Here is a 25,579-nt window from a genome sequence, read left to right on the forward strand (position 1 = left end):
CACAGCATCAGTTTCCACATGTACGCTGATGGCACCCAGCTCTGCCTCACCACCACTTCTCTCGACACCGCCACGGTCTATAAATTGTCAGACTGCTTCTCCGAGGATGAGCAGAAATTTTCTCCAATTTCCAACGCCATTGTTTTCGGTCCCCACCACAAACTCCGTTCCCTAGCTACTGACTCCATCCCTCTCCCCAACTTCTGTCTGAGGCTGAGCCAGACTGTTCGCAACCTTGGTGTCATATTTGATCCTGAAATGAGCTTTCAACCCCCATAACTGCAGCATAGCTAAGACCGCCTATTTACACCTCCGTAACATCATCTGTCTCTGCCCTTGCCCCTGCTCATCCGCTGCTGAAGCCTTCATCCATGATGGTCCAAAATTTGGCAGCCTGCACCCTAAATCTCACCAAGTCCCGCTCACCCACTATCCCCGTGCTCGCTGACCTACATTAGCTCCCGGTTAAGCAAAGCCTCGATTTCAAAATTCTCATTCTTTTTTTCAAAACCCTCCATGGTCTCGCCCCTCCCTATCTCTGCAAACTCTTCTAGCCCCACAACCCACCCACCCCCCGCCCCAAGATATATGCACTCCACTAATTTTGTGCGCTTAAGCATCCCTCATTATAATCGCTCAACCATTGGTGTCCGTGCCTTCTGTTGCCTAGGTCCTAAGTTCTGGAACTCCCTGCCTAAAGCTCTCTGCCTCTCTTTCCTCCTTCAAGATGCTCCTTTGGCCAAGCTTTTGGTCACCTGCTTATTGTAGTCTCACCTGTAATTTCTACTTATGCTGCTCAGTGTAAATTTTTTTAAATCTCATAATACTCATCGCTTTGGGATGATTCACTACGTTAAAGGCGCAAGTTGGTGTTCTCTTGTGGTGCACAATGACCGAGTTAGACTTGCTTTGTTCCCCGCTACTTTTTGAAGCAAAAGTGAAGTAAATGATTTGAACAGTTTAAAAATGTTGTTCACATTTCAAATTTCAAAAATCACAATTAAACTTTAAAACAGAGGAAAAAGAAAACAGAATCCCATTCCTATGCCTCACCCCATTTGTGTTTTGGCAAAATGTTGTGACCCTACACAGGGACGTCTATAGCACTAAGGGATAACACAATCAAAATCTAAAGTTTTTTTTTGAAACAAAAGACCAATGCAAAAAAGGTCAGTTAGCAGACATTGGAGCGTTGCCAGATATAGTTAGGGAAAAAGTAGAATCGGGGAGGAAATAAGCTGATAATGGAAGAAAAAAAAATTCCCCAGCAACAGAAGGAAGGTGCTAAAGCTTATAGTCGACATCAAAGGTTGCCTCAGCCTTTGTTTGTCACACCACCCACACAGTACCCAAGTGGAAACTAAATGTTCTTATTTAATGGGGGGTTTTCTGTTAGGAGTGCTCACCCTTCAGACATATTTTAATTAAATATACATGGTTTTAAAATAAACATGACCATTAAGCAAACACCTAGCTGTTCCATGAAATTTGCATGCACACTACCCAGGGATGGTTCACAACTTTTCATCTGGGTACGACTGGCTACTATACCAACAGGTCCTTCTCCAAGTGAAGTCACAGTTACTTCTGAGGATACTCACTCTTTTCTTTGGTCACATAAAAAACAGGCTACAAGTAGAGACAAATGTGACAAGGGTCGATGCCTCAAACGCCTCCCCAGCCAGAAAAACGTGGAGAATTTGCTCTTGGTTCCAACAGGTAAGTCGCACATTTCCCAAATCCATAATACAAGTCACAACAATTCTAGTTTACCAAATGTAGCTTAATTCTGGATTAGAATTTCTACATACAAGGGGCATGTGAGGAAGCTTTATAATGGGCAATCTTTTGATGGGAGCACTTAAGGTCGCTTGTTTTAAAAGACGCTTGCACTAAAAGATCCACCGGAGTTCTAAGCAGTGGGACTGGGAGAGTGCGCTACAGCAGGAGAAGGATGCATGAAGCATCACTCCTGGTATTCTGGAAATTACATCGATCCCAAGGCACTGAAATTCCCTCCCTAAACCTCTCCCGCCTCTCTCTCTCCTCCTTTAAGATGCTCCTTGAAATGTACCTCTTTGACCAAGCTTTTGGTCACTGCCCTAATTTCTCCTCATGTGGCTCAGTGTCAAATTTTGTGTCTTATAATTACTCCTGTGAAGTGCCTTGGGACGTTTTATTACGTTAAAAGGTGCTATATAAATGCAAGCTGTTTTGCCCATCACTGCTGATCTTCCAGATGGGAAGTTGCTCGCTCAGTGTAGATTGCTGTTACAGATTGAACCTCCCTTATCCAGAACCCTCTGGACCTGGCCTGTTCTGGATAAGGGATTTTTTCCGGATGAGGGGTGGTCTCGTTAAATTGAATGGTACAGGTACTGAGCAAGGGGATGTTGGGGCTGGGAGTGCGGCAGAGAGATCATACGGGTGGAGCGGTAGATCGCGAGGATCAAGCCAGCAATTGCGGGAGTTGGCAGTGAGGAAGGACTTCAATTTGTTCATGTCGGAGCAGCCGGGAATGGTGCCGGACGAGGGGTGGTGCCGGACGAGGAAGTTCTGGATAAGGGAGGTTCAACCTGAACCATCACAGGGAACAATCATCTTTGATGGCGTCTGCCCCGACACCGATAATGATGAGGAACAGATTGGAGCCAAGCATATTTCTGCGCAGTTGTCTCGAGAAGAATGGCAATTCACCATAATCCAATGTTTACGTGTTCCAACACGTTACCTCACCGCAGGAAGAATGGAGTTTGACCCGATGTTGAAGTATGGTGGGTCCAGCACTGAGTGCCAGTTTGGGCTGAAGCAGCACTCTGACCACAGATCAGCCACTTGCATTCATAGAACGCCTTTAACGTAATTAAATCTCCCAAGGCACTTGGGAATTGTGTGACCCTGCACTCATTCACTTCACAGGCAGCCGCTGGTAGATTGCTAACCTATTAATTTGAGGGCAAGTTTTAAATCATTTTTATATGTAAAGCACATCCAGATACAAGGGGAAGATGTATCAATGCTATTTTTGTGAGTATCTCAGGAGTTTTATTTTGGGTACTGAGCAAGGGAATTCTAAATCGCAGCTGTGTGCAGAGGGGAGGGATGGGGGAGGTGGGATAGAGAGAAATAAAAAGAGGGGCGAGAGAGAGAGAGAGAGAGAGAGAGAGAGAGAGAAAATGAGGGAGGGAAAGGAGGAAAAGAGAGAAAAATAATAGATTGCCCACTCAGCAAGGAACAGTTCATGGAAAATAACAGGGGAATGAAAATAAAATACCAAATGCATATATATTGTTTTAAATGTAAAGAATGACTGGAAATTAGTTACAATATTGCAGTCTAATAGATGAATTTGTATTGTTTCAAATGGCCAATAAATGTACCTCCTTTTTAAGATGATAGTAGAACTCTGATGCCTTATTACAGTACTGAATACATTTTGGTGGCTGGTTTACCAAAGGAATAAGACGCTGGGGGTAATTTCGTAAGTGAGACTCCTATCGGCGAATGCCAGTCAGTAAAATTGGGGCTCCCATGTTGCAGCCTTATTTCCGTCACCTCACTTTATCATTAATAAGTTTTATGCTGGAGGCGGAGCCTCAAAAAATCATTCTCGCAAACTCCACACAAAGTATCTACTGTTTCATATCATACATCACAAATGGTCCAGAAACCAACAATGCTAAAGAAATGTGGTGGGGTGTGGGGGGGGGGGGGGGGTGAAGAAGAGAGCCATGAGGAAAGGGCTAGACATGACTTTGTCCATTTATAACATGCACGTCAGGTTTTCAATGCAAACTATTACTGGAGAAGATTTCTAGCCCGAGGAACTCCACTGAAGCTGCTTCCACCCAAGTGAAAGAAAGTATTTTATTTTCCCACCGTGTCAGAGAAATTTGCAAATTTGGAATCGTTATAATATAATTTGACAGGAAACTACATATTTTAACACGTGACATCAATAGAATACAAGTAAAGTCAATGAGAATAGCTTATTGGCCTGGTAGAGATTGTCCCCCTCACATAATACCAGCCAACTGCACACTGAACAAACAGATTTCCAGTGACTGCAGTATTTTGTTTTTTTGCATTTTGAACAATACTCTTTTTGTCTTGACTACCCTACCAGACTGATTATTCCAACTATTTTTTGCCCTCAGAGTAAAAAAAAGTTTATGCCAACATTCATTTAATTGGCTTTACATTCATTCAAAATTTGTGTTCTTTGGTCCTACTTTTCTAGCATCATCCTCACTGGCGGCTGCGGTCTACAGGAAGACCCAAGAACATCATAAAGTTCTTCACAGCCAATAAAGTATTTTTGAAGTGCTTTGGGACGTTCTTAAGTTATTAAAGGCGCTGTATAAATGCAAGTTCTATCTTCTTGTCATCATCATAGGCAGTCCCTCGAAACGAGGATGACTTGCTTGCACGTCGAAAAGGGATGAGTTCACAGGTGTATCAATGAAGGACCTAATATTCTGGATCCCGACCTACATCTTGAAGGGTAGAAAGATGCCTGTACGTGGATTTTTTTTAACGTGTGCTGGCCGTTGCACACCAGCCACCACATGGGCTTGACAGAGCTAGGTCTTGGTCCAGTGGCAAAGATTAACCAAGACGACTGGAGACCAGCTCTGCTGCACGGACCTAGTGCGCACACATATCGCAGTGTGGGCTGGCCCGTGCTGCCCCTGGGCCCCGATCACATCCCTCGACGAACTCTTGCCGCTCCTCCACCCCGACCTCGTCACTTCTGCTGTATCTGCCCGCACTGCAGTCAGCCGTCACCCTCCTGCAACAGCACACACTACTCCCTGCAGCAGTATGCTCCCTCTAATGGCCCTGGCCTGCCGATGGTCTTGCAGGCCGGGACTGCACCGATTTTCGGGCCGAGCCGCCGCACGCTGCTCCCTCTTCTTGTAGGACATTGCTCTAATACAGGAAACCGTGACATCTAACTTGCGCACAGCGAGGTCCCGCAGACCACAGTGAGAAAAATGACCAGTTCATCTGTTCTAGTTTCGTTGGTTGAGTGATAAATGTTGGGTCAGGACACAGAACTCCCCATCTCTTCTTCGAACAGTACCATGGGATCTTGTGCATCCACCTGAAAGAGCAGACGATGTAACGTCTCATCCATCATTTCTGCACTCCTTCAGTACTGCTCCGAAGGGTCAGCCTAGATTATGTTCAGGTCCTGGAGTGGGGCTTGAACCCACGCCCTTCTGTCTCGGAGGCGAGAGTGCTACCACTGAGCTGAGGCTGACCCTCCCCATCTCTAGTCATTTGACAAACTGAGGTTCACTTGTGACTTTGAAGCAGCCTGCCCAGTAAAGATCTCACTGCCAGCTTGGAGATATCCTTTATCTTTAAAACAAATATTAACGGTGATGAGACTTGCATGCAAATTGACAAATCAGAAAAAGAAAATCTATATTTAGCCTGTGATCACAAGCCTGTCCAAAGGTCAGTTTAGAAACAAAATAGAGACACAAATCTGGAGCCCAGAAAAACAAAAAGCAATTAAAAGTCAAAACTGTCGTAACTAACTTTTTCTGTGTCATCTCTCCGCAAACAATTCTCTCGCCTCGCTGAAGATTAGCAGCAATGCCATGCGCTTGGGAGAATACAGGGAATCTTTTTGTTATTGTAAACGAAGTGTTAAAAGGCAATTGTAAACATTTAGACCATAAAGGTAGGAACGGCAGAAAAATCCACAATAAATTCTCACATGCAATACAAGGAAATACCAGGATATTTGCACCGAGTTACACTGGACCTTTTATTCATTAAATGAAATTACTTTTCTTTTTTTTTTAAAAAAGAAAGCTTTTGAACTGGACAAACCAAGAGCACGATAGATCAAGATGTTCTTCACCAATCTGCATCTAAAATGAACAGAGGCTAATCAAAGGTAGGTTGTTGAACATGGAAAATATTTTACAAGGGAATTACCTCAAAACCCACGAGCAGCAAAGCCGTAGGTGGATTATGCAGCCTATAGCCACATGAAATATTTTCCACACTAAGCAGCCTAACATGCAGTGTTCTACTTCAGCCACGTCTTCTCACAATACGAAGAAAGTATTTACCATAGTGAATTGGATGTTCAAACTCTGGCATTATTTGATGCAATCCTAAGGGAGCTACGGCCAATGAATTTCTGTCGATGTGCTTCTGCATCCAAACATAATCAAAACAGCAGCAACAAACAGCGACAAAAAACTGCAACTTACACTTAATCTGCACTTTAACTCAACAAAATATCTCAAATACTTCATGGATGAAGACAGGAGAGACATGACAACGAGCAGCAGTCTGATGACATGGATCAACAAAGATAAATTTTGGGGAGGCTTTTGAAGATGGAGCAAATGCAGAGGAGTTATACTTACGTGGATAGGTGATAGAAATATAGAAACATAGAAAATAGGTGCAGGAGTAGGCCATTCGGCCCTTCGAGCCTGCACCGCCATTCAATAAGATCATGGCAGATCATTCACCTCGGTACCCCTTTCCTGCTTTCTCTCCATATCCCTTGATCCCCTTAACCGTAAGGGCCATATCTAATTCCCTCTTGAATATATCCAATGAACTGGCATCAACAACTCTCTGCGGTAGGGAATTCCACAGGTTAACAACTCTCTGAGTGAAGAAGTTTCTCCTCATCTTGGTCCTAAATGTCTTACCCCTTATCCTTAGACTATCCCCTGGTTCTGGACTTCCCCAACATCTGGAACATTCTTCCTGCATCTAACCTGTCTCCGTCCCGTCAGAATTTTATATGTTTATAGGAGATCACCTCTCATCCTTCTAAACTCCAGTGAATACAGGCCCAGTCGATCCAGTCTTTCTTCATAGGTCAGTTCAGCCATCCCAGGAATCAGTCTGGTGAACCTTCACTGCATTCCCTCAATAGCAAGAACGTCCATCCTCAGATTAGGAGACCAAAACTGAACACAATAATCCAGGTGAGGCCTCACCAACGCCCTGTACAACTGCAGTAAGACCTCCCTGCTCCTATACTCAAATCCCCTAGCTATGAAGGGCAACATACCATTTGCCTTCTTCACCGCCTGCTGTACCTACATGCCGACTTTCAAAGACTGATGAACCATGGCACCCAGGTCTCGTTGCACCTCCTCTTTTCCTAATCTGCCACCATTCAGAGAATATTCTGCCTTCGTATTTTTTCCCCCAAAGTGGATAACCTCACATTTATCCACATTATACTGCATTTGCCCACTCACCTAACATAAGAACATAAGAATTAGGAACAGGAGTAGGCCATCTAGCCCCTCGAGCCTACTCCGCCATTCAATAAGACCTGTCCAAATTACCCTGCAGCCTCTTAGCATCCTCCTCACAGCTCACACCGCCACCCAGTTTAGTGCCATCTGCAAATTTGGAGATATTACACTCAATTCCTTCATCTAAATCATTGATCTATAGTGTAAAGAGCTGGGGTCCCAGCACTGAGCCCTGCAGCACCCCATTAGTCGCTGCCTGCCATTCTGAAAAGGACCCGTTTATCCCGACTCTGCTTCCTGTCTGCCAACCAGTTCTCTATCCACGTCAGTACATTACCCCCAATACCATGTCCTTTAATTTTGCACACCAATCTCTTGTGTGGGACCTTATGGTGAGGTGAGTGGGCAAATGCATGGCAAATACACCACATCCACTGGTTCTCCCGTGTCCACTCTACTTGTTACATCCTCTCTCCCTCCTTTTTTAAAAAGTGGTGTTACATTAGCTACCCTCCAGTCCATAGGAACTAATCCAGAGTCGATAGCCTGTTGGAAAACGATCACCAATGCATCCACTATTTCTAGGGCCACTTCCTTAAGTATTCTGGGATGCAGACTATCAGGCCCCATGGATTTATCGGCCTTCAATCCCATCAACTTCCCGAACACAATTTCCCGCCGAATAAGGATTTCCTTCAGTTCCTCCTTCTTACTAGACCCTCAGTCCCCAAGTATTTCCGGAAGGTTATTTGCGTTTTCCTTCGTGAAGACAGAACCAAAGTATTTGTTCAACTGGTCTGCCATTTCTTTGTTCCCCATTATAAATTCACCTGAATCTGACTGCAAGGGACCTACGTTTGTCTTCACTAATCCTTTCCTCTTTACATATCTATAGAAGCTATTGCAGTCAGTTTTTATGTCACCAGCAAGCTTCCTATCATACTCTATTTTCCCCCTCCTAATTCAACCCTTTGTCCTCCTCTGCTGAATTCTAAATCTCTCCCAGTCCTCAGGTTTGCTGCTTTTTCTGGCCAATTCATATTTCTCTTCCTTGGACTGAACATTATCCCTAATTCCCCTTGTTAGCCACGGTTGAGCCATCTTCCCAGTTTTATTATTACTCCAGACAGGGATGTACAATTGTTGAAGTTCATCCATGTGATCTTTAAATGCTTGCCATTGCCGATCCACTGTCAACCCTTTAAGTATCATTTGCCAGTCTATTCTAGCCAATTCACATCTCATACCATCGAAGCTACCTTTCCTTAAGTTCAGGACCCCAATCTCTGAATTAACTGTGTCACTCTCCATCTTAATAAACAATTCTACCATATTATGGTTGTTCTTCCTCAAGGGACCTCGCACAACAAGATTGCTAATTAGTCCTTTCTCATTACACATCACCCAGTCTAGGATGGCCAGTCCTCGAGTTGATTCCTCGACATATTGATCTAGAAAACCATCCCTAATACACTCCAGGAAATCCTCCTCCACCTTATTGCTACCAGTTTGGTTAGCCCAATCTAAGTCACCCATCATAACTGTTGTACCCTTATTGCACGCATCCTTAATTTCTTGTTTGATGCTGTCCCCAACCTCACTACTACTGTTTGGTGGTCTATACACAACTCCCACTAGCGTTTGCTGCCCTTTGGTATTCCGCAGCTCCACCCATACAGGTTCCACATCATTCCTTACTATTGCATTAATTTCCTCGTTAACCAGCAACACTACCCCCACCTCCTTTTCCTTTCTGTCTATCCTTCCTGAATGTTGAATACCCCTGGATGTTGAGTTCCCAGCCTTAGTCACCCTAGAGCCATGTCTCCGTGATGCCAATTATATCATATTCATTCATTTCTGCCTGTGCAGTTAATTCATCCAACTTATTAAGAATACTCCTCGCATAGGTGGCTTTCGTGTGCTTGAAGGATGGAAAGCAGAGTGAATGAATTTGAATAGGGAGTCGAGCAAGAGGGGAGCACAGAGTTGGGTGGCAAAGAGGTTAGAAACAGGATAGTAGTTGGAGAGGAAGGCAGGTTAAGGATGGCCTATATAAAAGGGAGAGGTTGACAGAGAGAAACAGTGCCTGTAGATGGGGAATGGTTTACAATATCAGCAAATATTGGACAAAGAGAGATAACTGAGTGGTCAGCAACTGCACTGGTTGGGGGGGGGGGGGGAGGGGGGAACGGTCAAGGGAACTAAAGGTGGGTCTTGAGGAACTGAATCTGATAAATATTGGAGCAGAAATAGGAGAATAATGATATAGTACTTAGGGGTCAAGACAGAGAGGGGAGACAGTTAGGGATAAGGGTAGAAGATTTGAGATACATGGAACTAAAGATAGGTCAATGATGCTTAAAGCCTGTGACACTTGGATTTGAGGACCTGAATATGGAAGTTGCACCAAGGTAAAGCAGGGGTGGAGGACTGTGAACGGCTTGATTAAAATGAGACATTGAAAGTAGGAGCAAGAAAACTGTCGAGAAAGTCAACAAAAGTGACAGTCCCATGACCAGTGTAGGCCCAGAAAAGGGACAGTTCAGAGTTGAAGCAGTGGCAGTGAGGGGCTGGGTGTAATTAATACAGAAGCAGAGATTGAGAGTAGTAGGGTTGGCAGACAGCAGGGAGATGTGAACAGTGAGCGAGACAAAGAAGTAACGGAGAGCTCACACAATAGTGTGGTGGAATGTTGAAATGCAGGGTGAAATTAAGAGAGGGCAAAGGATGGGGAGAGGAGAAATTCAAATGCAGCTTAGGGATGATGAGTTGCTCAGTGTGAAGAATAAGCAAGGAAAGTAGGAAAGAGATTGCATCAAGGAAGTCACCAGTGGGCTTGGAGAGCAGTAAATGAGAAGCTGGAGAGATGGTGAACAATGAAAAGCTCGCCCATTACCCCAGTGCTCACTGACCTACATTGGCACCCTCCTGCTCCCCCAACGTCCCAAATTTAAAATTCTCACCTTCGTGTTTACATCACTTAATTCCCTAGCCCCTCCCAAACTCGTTAACCTCCTCCAGCTCTACAATCCTCCGAGAACTTGGTATTCCTCTAACCCTGGCCTCGTGTATATTCCCCCCCCCCCCCATCAACCCCCATCCCTCCTTTCGCCCCACTATGAGAAGGTGCGCCTTCAGCTACCTTGGTCCCAAGCTCTGGAATTCCCTCGCTAACCCTCTTTGTCTTACTACACTCCTCTTCTCCTTTAAGACCCTCCTTAAAACCTCTCTCTTTGACCAAGTTGTTAGTCGCTATCTTCTTTGACTCAGAATCCATTTTTTGTCTGGTTACACTTCCTTGAAGCACTTTTCTACATTGAAGGCACTATATAGATACAAGTTGTTGTTCAAATGAGAAGATGATGCTGGTGGAGTAAGGGCAGGCTGAAATGAAGCAGAGAGCCACAGCGTCGATAGCAGTTTGGAAACTGAACATGGCGGAAAGTGCAGCTGGGCAGGACGACTCTGGTCCCCTCTCAGATGAATCATAGAAATTTACAGCATGGAAAGGAGGCCATTTTGGCCCATCGAGTCCACGCCGGCCAACCAAGAGCTATCCAGCCGAATCCCACTTTCCAGCTCTTGGTCCGTAGCCCTGTAGATTATGGCACGTTAAGAGCTCATCCAAGTATCTTTTAAATGTGGTAAGGGTTTCTGCCTCTACCATCTTTTCAGACAGTGAGTTCCAGACCACCACTACCCTCTGGGTGAAGAAATTGCCCCTCATATCTCCTCTAAACCTCCCCCAAATTACTTTAAATCTATACCCCCTGGTTGTTGACCCCTCTGCCAAGAGAAACAGGGCAGGAGGAATAGAATGGGAGGGAGGTGGAGAAAGTAACCTCCGGAAAGCAACTGGATGTTGAGGGAGAGAGAGAGAGAGAAAAAGAGAAAGAGAAAGAGAAAGAGAGAGAGAGAAAGAGAGAGGGGGGGGTGGGGGGAGAAGAGGAGGCAGTTGGGGTTGGCTAACAGCAGGTTCCTCAGAGACAGAAGATAATATTTGGAGCAGAGCGAAAGCATCGATCTGTTAAGGATGACATAGTAGTAGTGATAACCAAGGTGGAGGGCCGATAGACACATGTCGCAGACACTAGGAGTAGGAAACAAATCAAGAGCAGGGCAGAGCTGAACAACAGAGAAAGGAAAGACAAAGGAAACATAGAAACATAGAAAATAGGTGCAGGAATAGGCCATTTGGCCCTTCTAGCCTGCACCGCCATTCAATGAGTTCATGGCTGAACATGCAACTTCAGTACCCCATTCCTGCTTTCTCGCCATACCCCTTGATCCCCCTAGTAGTAAGGACTTCATCTAACTCCTTTTTGAATATATTTAGTGAATTGGCCTCAACAACTTTCTGTGGCAGAGAATTCCACAGGTTGACCACTCTCTGGGTGAAGAAGTTTCTCCTCATCTCGGTCCTAAATGGCTTACCCCTTATCCTTAGACTGTGTCCCCTGGTTCTGGACTTCCCCAACATTGGGAACATTCTTCCTGCATCTAACCTGTCTAACCCCGTCAGAATTTTAAACGTTTCTATGAGGTCCCCTCTCATTCTGCCGAACTCCAGTGAATACAAGCCCAGTTGATCCAGTCTTTCTTGATAGGTCAGTCCCGCCATCCCGGGAATCAGTCTGGTGCACCTTCGCTGCACTCCCTCAATAGCAAGAATGTCCTTCCTCAAGTTAGGAGACCAAAACTGTACACAATACTCCATGTGTGGCCTCACCAAGGCCCTGTACAACTGTAGCAACACCTCCCTGCCCCTGTACTCAAATCCCCTCGCTATGAAGGCCAACATGCCATTTGCTTTCTTAACCGCCTGCTGTACCTGTATGCCAACCTTCAATGACTGATGTACCATGACACCCAGGTCTCGTTGCACCTCCCCTTTTCCTAATCTGTCACCATTCAGATAATAGTCTGTGTCTCTGTTTTTACCACCAAAGTGGATAACCTCACATTTATCGACATTATACTTCATCTGCCATGCATTTGCCCACTCACCTAACCTATCCAAGTCACTCTGCAGCCTCATAGCATCCTCCTTGCAGCTCACACTGCCACCCAACTTAGTGTCATCCGCAAATTTGGAGATACTACATTTAATCCCCTCGTCTAAATCATTAATGTACAGTGTAAACAGCAGGGGCCCCAGCACAGAACCTTGCGGTACCCCACTAGTCACTGCCTGCCATTCTAAAAAGTCCCCATTTACTCCTACTCTTTGCTTCCTGTCTGACAACCAGTTCTCAATCCATGTCAGCACACTACCCCCAATCCCATGTGCTTTAACTTTGCACATTAATCTCTTGTCGAAAGCCTTCTGAAAGTCAAAATATACCACATCAACTGGTTCTCCCTTGTCCACTCTACTGGAAACATCCTCAAAAAATTCCAGCAGATTTATCAAGCATGATTTCCCTTTCACAAATCCATGCTGACTTGGACCTATCATGTCACCTCTTTCCAAATGCGCTGCTATGACATCCTTAATAATTGATTCCATCATTTTACCCACTACTGAGGTCAGGCTGACCGGTCTATAATTCCCTGTTTTCTCTCTCCCTCCTTTTTTAAAAAGTGGGGTTACATTGGCTACCCTCCACTCGATAGGAACTGATCCAGAGTCAATGGAATGTTGGAAAATGACTGTCAATGCATCCGCTATTTCCAAGGCCACCTCCTTAAGTACTCTGGGATGCAGTCCATCAGGCCCTGGGGATTTATCGGCCTTCAATCCCATCAATTTCCCCAACTCAATTTCCCGACTAATAAGGATTTCCCTCAGTTCCTCCTCCTTACTAGACCCTCTGACCCCTTTTATATCCGGAAGGTTGTTTGTGTCCTCCTTAGTAAATACCGAACCAAAGTACTTGTTCAATTGGTCCGCCATTTCTTTGTTCCCTGTTATGACTTCCCCTGATTCTGACTGCAGGGGACCTACGTTTGTCTTTACTAACCTTTTTCTCTTTACATATCTGTAGAAACTTTTGCAATCCATCTTAATGTTCCTTGCAAGCTTCTTCTCGTTCTCCATTTTCCCTGCCCTAATCAAACCCTTTGTCCTCCTCTGCTGAGTTCTAAATTTCTCCCAGTCCCTGGGTTCACTGCTATTTCTGGCCAATTTGTATGCCACTTCCTTGGCTTTAATACTATCCCTGATTTCCCTTGATAGCCACGGTTGAGCCACCTTCCCTTTTTTATTTTTACGCCAGACAGGAATGTACAATTTTTGTAGTTCATCCATGCGGTCTCTAAATGTCTGCCATTGCCCATCCACAGTCAACCCCTTAAGTATCATTCGCCAATCTATCCTAGCCAATTCATGCCTCATACCTTCAAAGTTACCCTTCTTTAAGTTCTGGACCATGGTCTCTGAATTAACTCTTTCATTCTACATCCTAATGCAGAATTCCACCATATTATGGTCAATCTTCCCCAAGGGGCCTCGCACAACGAGATTGCTAATTAATCCTCTCTCATTACACAACACCCAGTCTAAGATAGCCTCCTCCCTAGTTGGTTCCTTCACAAATTGGTCTAGAAAACCATCCCTTATGCACTCCAGGAAATCCTCCTCCACCGTATTGCTTAGCCCAATCTATGTGCATATTAAAGTCACCCATTATAACTGCTGCACCTTTATTGCATGCACCCCTAATTTCCTGTTTGATGCCCTCCCCAACATTACAGACCTGTTTGGAGGTCTGTACACAACTCCCACTAACGTTTTTTGCCCTTTGGTGTTCTGCAGCTCTACCCATATAGATTCCACATCATCCAAGCTAATGTCCTTCCTAACTATTGCATTAATCTCCTCCTTAACCAGCAATGCTACCCCACCTCCTTTTCCTTTTATTCTATCCTTCCTGAATGTTGAATACCCCTGGATGTTGAGTTCCCAGCCCTGATCATCCTGGAGCCATGTCTCTGTAATCCCAATCACATCATATTTGTTAACATCTATTTGCACAGTTAATTCATCCACCTTATTACGGATACTCCTTGCATTAAGACACAAAGCCTTCAGGCTTGTTTTTTTTAAACACCCTTTGTCCTTTTAGAATTTTGCTGTACAGTGGCCCTTTTTGTTCTTTGCCTTGGGTTTCTCTGCCCTCCACTTTTCCTCATCTCCTTTCTGTCTTTTGCTTTTGTCTCCTTTTTGTTTCCCTCTGTCTCCCTGCATTGGTTCCCATCCCCCTGCCATATTAGTTTAACTCCTCCCCAACAGCACTAGCAAACATTCCCCCTAGGACATTGGTTTCGGTCCTGCCCAGGTGCAGACCGTCCGGTTTGTATTGGTCCCACCTCCCCCAGAACCGGTTCCAATGCCCCAGGAATTTGAATCCCTCCCTGCTGCACCACTGCTCAAGCCACGTTTGGTTTGGAGTGAAAGAAAGATAGACTTGCATTTATATCGCAACTTTCACGACTAAGGGCTGTCTCAAAGCTCTTTACAGCCAATTAAGTACTTTTTGAAGTTTGGTCACTGTTGTAATATGGGAAACACGGCAGCCAATTTGCACACAGCAAGATCCCACAAACAGCAATGTGATAATGACCAGATAATCTGTTTTTGTTATGTTGATTGAGGGATAAATATTGGCCAGGACACTGGGCATAACTCCCCTGCTCTTCTTCGAAATAGTACCAAGGGATCTTTTATGTCCACTTGAGAGGGCAGGTAGGGCCTCGTTTTAACGTCTCATCTGAAAGACAGCACCTCCGACAGTGCAGCACACCCTCAGCACTACACTAGAGTGTCAGCCTAGAATTTTGTGCTCAAGTCCTTGGAGTGGGACTTGAACCCACAACCTTCTGACTCAGAGGCGAGAGTGCTACCCACTGAGCTACAGCTGACTCCGAGTGGCAGCCAATAGGTGCACACAAAGGTAGCAGCTTTGATTTACATGTACAGACCACAGGAAAAGATACAGGTCTCTAAGGTAGTCTTTTATGCAGAAGCATCAAGGTTGTTATGAGGCCGAGAGCCAAGTGGTTTTGGTAGAACCTAAACTGAACATTGCTGAGTAGGCCATTGATGAATAGGTTTCCCTTGTTGGCATTATTAATGACTCCCTTCATCAGTTTACTAATGGTGGGGGCGGGGAGGGGGAAGGGGGAAGAGTCTGAAAGGTAAATAATTGGCCAGGGTAGAATTATCCTAGTTTTTGTGGATAGGACATACTTGGGCAATCGTCGACATGGTCGGATAGACACCAGTGTCCTAAGCTGCTGTGGAACCGCTAGGAAAGTGGCCAGCTCCGTTGAACAGGTCTTCAGCACTACAGCCTAGATGTTATCAAGGCCCATAGCTTTTGCTGTGTCTAGTAATTTTAGCTGCTTCTTAGCATTGCATAAATGTCAATGGCAATGTTCATTTCAAAATCGAGCCTAAAGTCTCTCTGAGCTACACAGAGCATCAAGTCCCAGGTTTGATCCTGGTCTGTGCTGATCTCAGCCAGTGTAGGTGGAATGAGAGAAAACAAATACATCAGCCAGCATTACAGCTCTTGATCGTCGTACAGCGACCCCTATTGGAAGTGTGAGCCTGTGGACATCAGGTATGGACAGGATGGGCTTTGTGATGTTCTCCACAAACAGCCTGTAGCATTCGCAATGCTCGCCCATGAATGATGGCCACTTGGGTGAGGTACTTGATGGCAAACAATGAGAGAAGTCAATACTTACACGTGACAAAATGAGAAAATTGAAGAGGAGAAAAAATGCAAGTAGAACAGAGAGCAAAAATTGGAAGTTGTGTGTTTATAAAGAATATGGCAGGGTAGAAAAACATAGCTTTCTGACCACTACGATCACCCTAACATTCTGAAATTCTGGCGTCCCCTCAATGTTTCCCTCATCCTCCCCACCAAATGTTGATACCAAAGTCAAGACTCAAACCTTGTTTTACAACATTTAAGAAATAAAAACAAAAAATCTGCACTTAAAAATACAATACTACTCAACCAAAATGCTACATGCAGCTTGGGTGCAGCACGTTACAAGTTCTAGCTGCTTATCAGTAATATTCTGCAGCATCAAATTTATTGATTCAGGCAGAAAGACATCCATGACCTCACTAGTTGTCCAGTATTATAAATCTCCCCCTCAAAACAAACCATTAGAACAGCAATGGGAAATATTTAAAACGGTGTACAACTGAATCCAGGAAAAATATATTCCGCTAAAAGGGACTGGCGGATAGAAACATAGAAAATAGGTGCAGGAGTAGGCCATTCGGCCCTTCTAGCCTGCACCGCCATTCAATGAGTTCATGGCTGAACATGCAACTTCAGTACCCCATTCCTGCTTTCTTGCCATACCCCTTGATCCCCCTAGTAGTAAGGACTACATCCAACTCCTTTTTGAAGTAAGGACTACATTTTGAGCTAACGTGATACCTATGTTTAAGAAGGGAGATAGAACATGTCCAGGGAACTATAGACCAGTCAGCTTAACATCGATGGTAGGGAAAATAATGGAATCCCGACTAAGGGAGAAAATAGAAGAACATCGAGAAAACAAAAATATAACAATGAATAGTCAGCATGAATTTCAAAAGGGAAAATCTTGCTGGACCGACCTCATTGAATTTTTTGACGAGATAACAGAGAGTAGACAATGGTAATGCAGTAGATATAATTTATCTAGATTTTCAAAAGATCTTCAATAAGGTGCCACATAGTAGACGAATGAACAAGGTCAGTGAATGTGGAGTCAGGGGACAAGTAGCAGAATGGATAACTAGCTGGCTTCAAGACAGAAAGCAGAGAGTAGGGGTAAAGGGTCGCTATTCAGAGTGGCAGAAGGTGGGTCGTAGTGTTCCACAAGGATTAGTGCTGGGACCACTATTGTTCACAATTTATATTAACGATTTAGACTTGAGTCAAAAATACAATTTCTAAATTTGCAGATGACACTAAATTGGAGGGTGATAGTCAATACTGAGGAGGACTGCAACAAATTACATTAATAAACTTGCAGAATAGGCATATAATTGGTAAATGAATTTCAACACAGATAAATGTGAGGTATTATATTTTGGTAAGAAAAATAGGGCAGTCACTTATTACTTGGAAAATACGAATCTAAATGGGGTAGAGGAACAAAGGGATCTCGGAGTACAAATACACAAATCACTGAAAGTAGCAACACAGGTGAGCAAGGCCATAAAAAAGCAAACCAAGCACTAGGGTTTATTTCTAGAGGGATTGAATTGAAAAGTAGGGAAGTTATGCTAAACTTGTATCGAACCTTGGTTAGATCACACTTGGGAGAACTGTGTACAGTTCTGGTCGTCATATTATAAAATGGATGTAGAGGTACTGGAGAGAGTGCAAAAACGATTAACAAGGATGATACCAGAAATGCGAGGGTATACCCATCAAGAAAGAATGAACAGACTGGATCTCTTTTCTCTTGAAATGAGAAGGCTAAGGAGTGACCTAATAAGTCTTTAAAATCATGAAAGGTTTTGATAAAAGTGCATTTCCATTTGTGGCAAAGAGAAAAACTAGAGGTCATCAATGTAAGATAATCACCAAGAAATCAAACAGGGAATTCAGAAGAGAATTCTTTACCCAGAAAGTGGTGAGAATGTGGTTCTACCACAGGGAGTAGTTGAGGCGAATAGTATAGCATTTAAGGGGAGACTAGATAAGCATATGAGGAAGAAGGGAATAGAGGGTTCTGCTGATAGCGTTAGATGAGGTAAGATGGGACAAGGCATAAAGGCTGGCATGGATTGGTTGGGGAAAATGGCCTGTTTCTGTGCCGTATATCCTATATAATTTTAAATTTTGCAGCATAGCTTGAATAGCAAAACAAAGATAGCAAGACATTTTTTTTTAAAGTCTATAGTTCGCCACTAGTTTAGGCACTTCACCTCCCTCATGATTGGATGATCCCCTTTACTTATTTTAAAATTTCGACACCACGTAATCTTATTGCACTTCAGTACGTGAAAAAAAATATCATAAGCTATTTGCAAGATTCAGTTCTTGTGGAGTTACACAACCACCCACGAGGAAGTGGATCTTTCTCGTGTAGGTGGTGGTGGGGCTGGGTGGGGGGGGGGAGGGCACCTTGGGGACCTACGCTCTCTCTGTCAGGGGGTTTCTGGGGATGCCAGGAAATTAGCCACAGTGGTTTCTGAACCTACAGATGTAGGCATACGCTTTGCCCTGTCATGGAAATTTATTGCTTGCAATAAAAATGAAGACCATTATATCGAGCGACGGCTAAAACTAAATACATGGAAGGAATGAGTCAGCAAAGCACAGTTTGTACTTCCCCTTTTCATCTCCAGAACATGAACCACAACTTTAAGAAATGTGATATTTTTATCCCCCTCTCCCATGTAAATAGAGATTAAAAAAAAATTATGTTGCTTTTACCTGTGACTGTAACGAATGGCAATTGTCAATCCAAGCTGCAAATGCAAAAAGAAATGTTATAATAAATAAATTGTACTTGTATAGTGCTTTATCACATTCTCAGAATGTCCCAAACAACTTCACATCCAATGAATTACTTGCAAGTGCAGTCAGTTATACAGCCAGACACATCAGCTAATTTGCAAACAGTAGATGAGGTGAATAACCAATGAATCTGCTGAATGAGTGATGTTAGCTAAGAGAGTAATGATGGCCAGGACATTGGAAAAACTCCCTGCTCTTCTTTAAATAAAGCCGTGGGATGCTTTACATCCACCTCCGTTTAATGTTCATCTGAAAGAATGCACCTTCAACATGCAGTACTCCGTCAGTAATGCACTGAAGCTCCAGCCTGGGTTATGTGCTTGAGTTGTGCAGTGTGGCTTGAACTCACAACCTTGAGTCAGAGGTGAGAATACCATCAATTGTGCCAACCTGATGCTAAACAGTGTTTGATCCAATTGTCCAGTACATACAAACAATGGGCCAAATTTCCCCAGCTGCCTAGAGAGGCGTAGTTCAGGGTGGCACGCCAAACTTTTGGGCAAAAAAAGCGCCAAAAATGTACCTGTTAATTTGGCCGTTCCCTTGTCATCCAGATCCATCGGCATGGCGCTACAGAGCCTGTGGGGGGATGGAGCTTCGGCCGCGCTGGCGGGGGGGGGGGGCTTGGGCCTAGTGTCTTGTGGAGTGCCGGCAGGGGGACGCATGTCTGGTTGAGCGTGCGCGCATGCGCAATGGACATTTCAGCGTGCGCGCATGCACAGTGCAACAGGAAGCTTGGCAATCGGCCAATTAAAGGGAGAGCGTCCTCAGTATCATTGGTAATGGACCATATATAAAGGTAAGGTTTAAATATTGATTTTTGTGTGGCTGAGGGAGTGGAAAAGAGTGCTGGATAGGTGGAAGGAAGGTGAGAAGTGTGATTTTTGAACATTACCCGAGTGTAAGTCCAATACACGAATGGCGCAAGAGCGTGCAACATGTACAAAGAATTTCCTCCATGAGGAAGTGGAGAAACTAGTGACTGTCACTGAGGAGAAATGGCTGGAGCTGGATATCAGTCAGAGTGGTCCGGCAAAAGTTTCACCCAAGGAAATGAGAAAATGATGGAACCTAGTTGCAGAAGAATACTCCGCAGGAGTCAATACTGCAAGATCTGGAAGCCATTGCAAGAAGAAATGGTAGGACGTTAGTCAAGTAGTGAGTGTAAGTAATATCTTCATCTTTAAATTGAATTGCAATAGAAAATGAGACCATTTGTATGTGTCCCACCCATCAGAAGCATACCATGTCTGAAAATAAATATTTTCATCTTTGCAGAAGAAATTGGCCCACAAAAGGGAAAGACTTAGAACAGGAGGAGGTCTGCCAAATCTGCACCAACTGTCACCCCTGAGTCGCACCGGCAGAAAAAGAATCAGCTCTGCACAAGCTGGACCCACACGCGAGGGTAGGGTGAGTCATTAAAATGCATAGTCGCCCTTCAAATCAACCTGCTGACTGGCCTGCTACGAATCAGACTACTCATGCCACCCATCCTGCCCCCCCTCCTGTGCTACTAACTATTTGACTGTTCTGTTGTATTTTGCAGAAGACGACGACACTCAAGATCCTGAAGATCCACCAGAGGATCCAGATGTGTGCGCTCCAGACCAAGGCGGATGAGGGGGAGGAGGGATCCATGGAAATGTGTTCACGAGAGAATGCTGACCACGATATGGATCAGTCCATAGTACAGGGCATCACACTGCCAGAAACCTCCATAAGCTTCTCAGCAACATTCCATGGGTTCACACCTTCCGAAGTCGCAGGTCCCTGTGGCAGTCGTGAAATGCATCTTGGAACACCCAGTCCCCCACCGTCCCAGCCTGCGCCTCCCACAGGAGGGGTGCCATTAGACAGACCCACAGCGAGGGGAAGGAGAAGCCGAGCAGTTTCTCCTGAGATGCAGCCCTCAGCAGAGCTAATCAGGTTCTGTCATTGGGTGAGGAGACCAATGCCCTCACAAGATCACTTGTGGCAGACATCAGTTGGGTGCGTGATGAGGTAGTGACACTGTCGGGTGAAATCTCAGCACTGAGACGAGAAGTGAGGGCGGGCATTTCAGAGGGTGTGCAAACGATGGCAGATGCCATGAGAGAGCTAGCTTCTGCAATAAGGGCACAAAGGCCGGATATGCAAATGCCACTCCCACTTCAATCCACGTATCAGCCACCGGGTCAGACCCAAGCTGGCCCCCAACCCCACCCACCCACCGCAGACCCTCTAAGGAAGTACACTTTCCCTGAGATGTGGGTGAGAGATGGGTGCAGCTGTTCTTTGCTGCTGCTGTTGTTATCGTTGAAATGCACTGTTAAATAACCAATAAAAGATATTTTGCATTAAAACTGAATCATGTTCCATTAGAACCACGCAACATTTAGGGACAACTGTAAAAAGTAAAAATCCCTCACCCCCACAGTCATGCTTGCCTGACGCCCCTAGCCCTGGCAGGAGGGCTAGCCAGTGCGTTCTGCAGTCGGCAAGGTAGGACTGCTCTATTACATAAGAAATAGGAACAGGAGTAGGCCATATGGCCCCTCGAGCCTGCTCTGCCATTCAATAAGATCATGGCTGATCTGATCATGGACTCAACTCCACTTTCCCGCCCGCTCCCCATTAGGCTGGATAGCTCTTGGTCGGCCGGCACAGACACGATGGTCCGAAATAGCCTCCTTCCGTGCTGTAAATTTCAGTGATTCGATATCTCTCCGCCTCGGTATCAAATTATCCTGAGAAGTGCCTTTGGACGTTTTACTATGCTAAAAGAGCTATATAAATATAAGTTGTTGTAAGGTGATAAAGAGCCTGTTGCCCAGTTTGCTCCATCTCCCAGGCACTGGGACACTGAAGCCTCGCCCACTCTCTGGCCCCAAGTTTCGTCCCGTGGCGAAAACGGCGCACCTCCGAGCTGGGCGCCTGTTTTTCGCGCCGAATACTGCGCTTAAAAAAAACTCCGATATTCTCGAGCTCCTTGGAGCTCGATGTCTTCTTGACGCGGCGCACTCTTCGCAGCAGGGGGCGGAGCCTAACACTCGCGCCGATTTTCTAAGTAGCAGGGGGCGGGTACAATTTAAATTAGCCTTCGTGGTGCCGGCAACCCTGCGCGTGCGCGTTGGAGCGTGCGCGCATGCACAGTCTCAAACAAACATTGGCACTCGGCCATTTTTAAAAGGACTGCAGTAAAAGTGAAGATTTGTTTCTTGGACCCCTGCAAAGGCTTGTAATTTAATTTATTTGATATTTCTGTGTGAGGGAGTGCTTTTTAGCAGCACTGCCGAATAAATCACCTGCTGAAATCAGTGAGTTCAGCTTTTCACTGCTAAACTTGCAGAACCGGTGCTGCATTGGTGCATGCAAATTAAGAAATTTGTGTTTGGAGAAATAAGAGCGCCTGGTTCGATATTGTCGACGTGGGTAAGGTCTCCTGCCCATCAACCTACGGGCTACGACGTTCCTGGTACGGTGAGCTCTAATCAATTCTCTCCTATGCAGTGAATTGATGGCGAACCATTGCATAATACGTGGTGTTGACAATGCAGCACCCATTCTGCAAATTTAAATATAAAACTGTCGATTTGGCTGCCTCTCCCTGTCCAAATGGCCTCAGTCCCCCTCACAGCTCGAAGGCTGCTGCTGTATCTTCGGCTGTCGTCGAGCCACTGACACCGCCCCTTAAGTGTGGCCGAATGGCCTCAAGCACCATAATGAGCTGCGTGTGTCAGGTGTTGATTCTTCGGCTGCCGGCCAGCCACTGACGCCGCTGATATCTCATGGCCGAATGGCCTCAAGTCCGTCCGGGTGTTGCTTCTTCGCAGCCAGCCACGAAGAGAATGAAGGCCTGCCTCAAGCACCGCAGCTCAGCTCGAAGCTTGCTGCCGCTGCCGTCGAGACACTGACGCCTGTCTCCAACATGAAAGGCCTGCCTGAAGCACAGCAGCTCGAAGGCTGCTGCTATTTCACACAGGTCGGAACATGGTTTATTTAATCTTTTCTTTGCTTATAAATTTTTATTTAGGTTGGATTTATTTGTATAATATTTGTATAAGTATAACTAATGATTGATTGTAGAATTTAATGACTTCCCTTCCTCCGCCCCCCCCCCCCCCCCCCGTTCCCTACGCCTAATTTGTAACCTACGCTTGATTTTCTAAAGTGTAGACAAGGTTTTTTCGAGCGTACAAAAATCTTCACTTACTCCATTCTAAGTTAGTTTGGAGTAAGTTTTCACTGACGAAACTTTGAAATCAGGCGTAAGTGGCCGGACACGCCCCCTTTTGAAAAAAAAAATTCTGTTCCAAAATGAAACTGTTCTAACTGACTGGAACTGGAGCAAACTAAATGGCGAGAATTCCGATTTCTAAGATACTCCGTTCTACACCAGTTGCTCCTAAAAATCAGGAGCAAATCATGGTGAAACTTGGGGCCATTGTTCCTGCCCAAGGTCGCTGCGCATGCGCCGTAACCCCGCCATGTGCAAGATGGCGGCCTGTCACCGCGGGCAAACACGGGGCCTGTGGGTTCCTATTCTGCCCCGGAGGCCTACAGAAGGTGTTTATGAAGCTTCGTAGCCTACTCACAAGTCCACATCCTCCCCAGCGCCCACAATCGCTTACCTTCTCCCCGAAACATCTGTTCGACTGACTTAATTCTTCTCCACTCGCGCATGCTCAGTAGCTGATTTAGCTTTCATTTATTTTTGATGCTGTTGTGCAGGTCTTTAGTGCTTTAGAATCCTCTAACTGCCCCCCCACTCCCTGCTATCACTGGCTACCTGCGCTGATTTCTTAAATGTAGGTAATGTTTTGCAGTGCCTACTAAAGTGGCCACATACACTGTCCTAACTTAGTTTGGAGTAACTTTCAGCTGGCCAAATTTGCTTCTATGGCCAGAAGTAGAAAATGGATGCAGGAGTAGGCCATTCGGCCCCTCGAGCCCGCACCACCATTCAACAAGATCATGGCTGATCATTCACCTCAGTACCCTCTTCCTGCTTTCTCTCTATACCCCTTGATCCCTTTAGCCGTACGGGCCATATCTGACTCCCTTTTGAATATATCCAATGAACAAGCATCAACAACTCCCTGCGGCAGGGAATTCCACAGGTTAATAACTCTCTGAGTGAAGAAGTTTCTCCTCATCTCAGTCCTAAATGGCCTACCCCTTATCCTAAATCTATGTCCCCTGGTTCTGGACTGCCCCAACATCGGGAACATTCTTCCTGCACCCAACCTGTCCAGTCCTGTCAGAATTTTTAATGTTTCTATGAAATCCCCTCTCATCCTTCTAAACTCCAGTGAATACAGGCCCAGTCGATCCAGTCTCTCCTCATATGTCAGTCCTGCCATCCCGGGAATCAGTCTGGTGAACCTTCGCTGCACTCCCTCAATAGCAAGAATGTCCTTTCTCAGATTAGGAGACCAAAACTGAACACAATATTCCAGGTGAGGCCTCATTAAAGCCTTGTACAACTGCAGTAAGACTCCCTGCTCCTATACTCAAATCCCCTAGCTATGAAGGCCAACATACCATTTGCCTTCTTCACCACCTGCTCATCCTGCATGCCAACTTTCAATGACTGACCTCTTTTCCTAATCTGCCACCATTCAGATAATATTCTGCCTTCGTGTTTTTGCCACCAAAGTGGATAACCTTGCATTTATCCACATTATACTGCATCGGCCATGCATTTGCCCACTCACCTAACCTGTCCAAGTCACCCTGCAGCCTCTTAGCGTCCTCCTCACAGCTCACACCTCCACCCAGCTTAGTGTCATCTGCAAACTTGGAGATATTACACTCAATTCCTTCATCTAAATCATTAATGTATATTGTAAATAGCTGGGGTCCCAGCACTGAGCCCTGCGGCACTCCACTAGTCACTGCCTGACATTCTGAAAAGGACCCGTTTATCCCGACTCTCTGCTTCCTAACTGCCAACCAGTTCTCTATCCACGTCAGTACATTACACCCAATACCATGTGTTTTAATTCTGCGCACCAAACTTTTGTGCGGGACCTTGTCAAAAGCCTTTTGAAAGTCCAAATACACCACATCCACTGGTTCTCCCTTGTCCACTCAACCAATTACATCCTCAAAAAATTCTAGAAGGTTTGTCAAGCAAGAGGCATAAGTGGCTTGTCACGCCCACTTTTGAAGAGAACAAACTAAACTAGGAAAAAACCTAACTAACTGACTTACACTGGAGCAAGTTAAATGGGGAAATGAAATTTTTAAGTTACTCCAAAAAAAGCTATTTACTCCAAAAAAACAGGGCAATTTGAGCCCAATACTTCAAGCAAATCTGAAGATTACTTTAACCAAACATTTACGATAAACTAGTTTGTGAGTCCTAGCTCAACTTGCCTAGTTCCCTATCGACTGGGAGTGTTACAAACCAAAACACAGGGGAAAACAAACAGACTCAACTAAAACAACTTCCATTTATACAGCGCCGTTAATGTAGTAAAATGCCCCAAAGCGCTTCACAGGAGTATTATCAAACAAAACTTGGCACTGAGCCATATATTAGGACAGATGACTAAAATTTGATCAAAGATGTAGGTCTTGAGCATCTTAAAGGACTCCAACACGTTTCCCAAAAAGCAAGTCTTATTTCAACTCTTCCCAGAACAGCGTTAGCAGTGGATGTGGTACGGACAACCATGGAGTCATATTTCTAGACAGATGGATAGAAACTGTTCCCATTAGCGAAAGGGTCGAGAACCAGAGGACACAGATTTAAGCTGATTGGCAGAAGGTCCAAAGGCGGCATGGGGGAAAACTTTTTTTTACGCAGCGAATAATTAGGATCTGGAATGCACTGTCGGAGTGGGTGGTGGA

At 45.1% G+C, this 25,579-nt stretch overlaps 1 protein-coding gene across 1 annotated transcript in view; it reads right to left on the bottom strand.

Moving 5' to 3' along the window:
- The window catches only part of acoxl (acyl-CoA oxidase-like), a 533,322-nt gene that overhangs the window by 403,763 nt on the left and 103,980 nt on the right, over window positions 1-25,579 (bottom strand). Inside the window, exon 10 of the mRNA XM_070885754.1 lies at window positions 18,656-18,690. Within this exon, the coding sequence (XP_070741855.1) occupies window positions 18,656-18,690 (35 nt within the window). The remainder of the gene's footprint in view (window positions 1-18,655; window positions 18,691-25,579) is intronic.

The sequence above is a fragment of the Pristiophorus japonicus genome, chromosome 7 (genome assembly GCF_044704955.1).
Source record: "Pristiophorus japonicus isolate sPriJap1 chromosome 7, sPriJap1.hap1, whole genome shotgun sequence".
Lineage (NCBI taxonomy): Eukaryota > Metazoa > Chordata > Chondrichthyes > Pristiophoridae > Pristiophorus > Pristiophorus japonicus.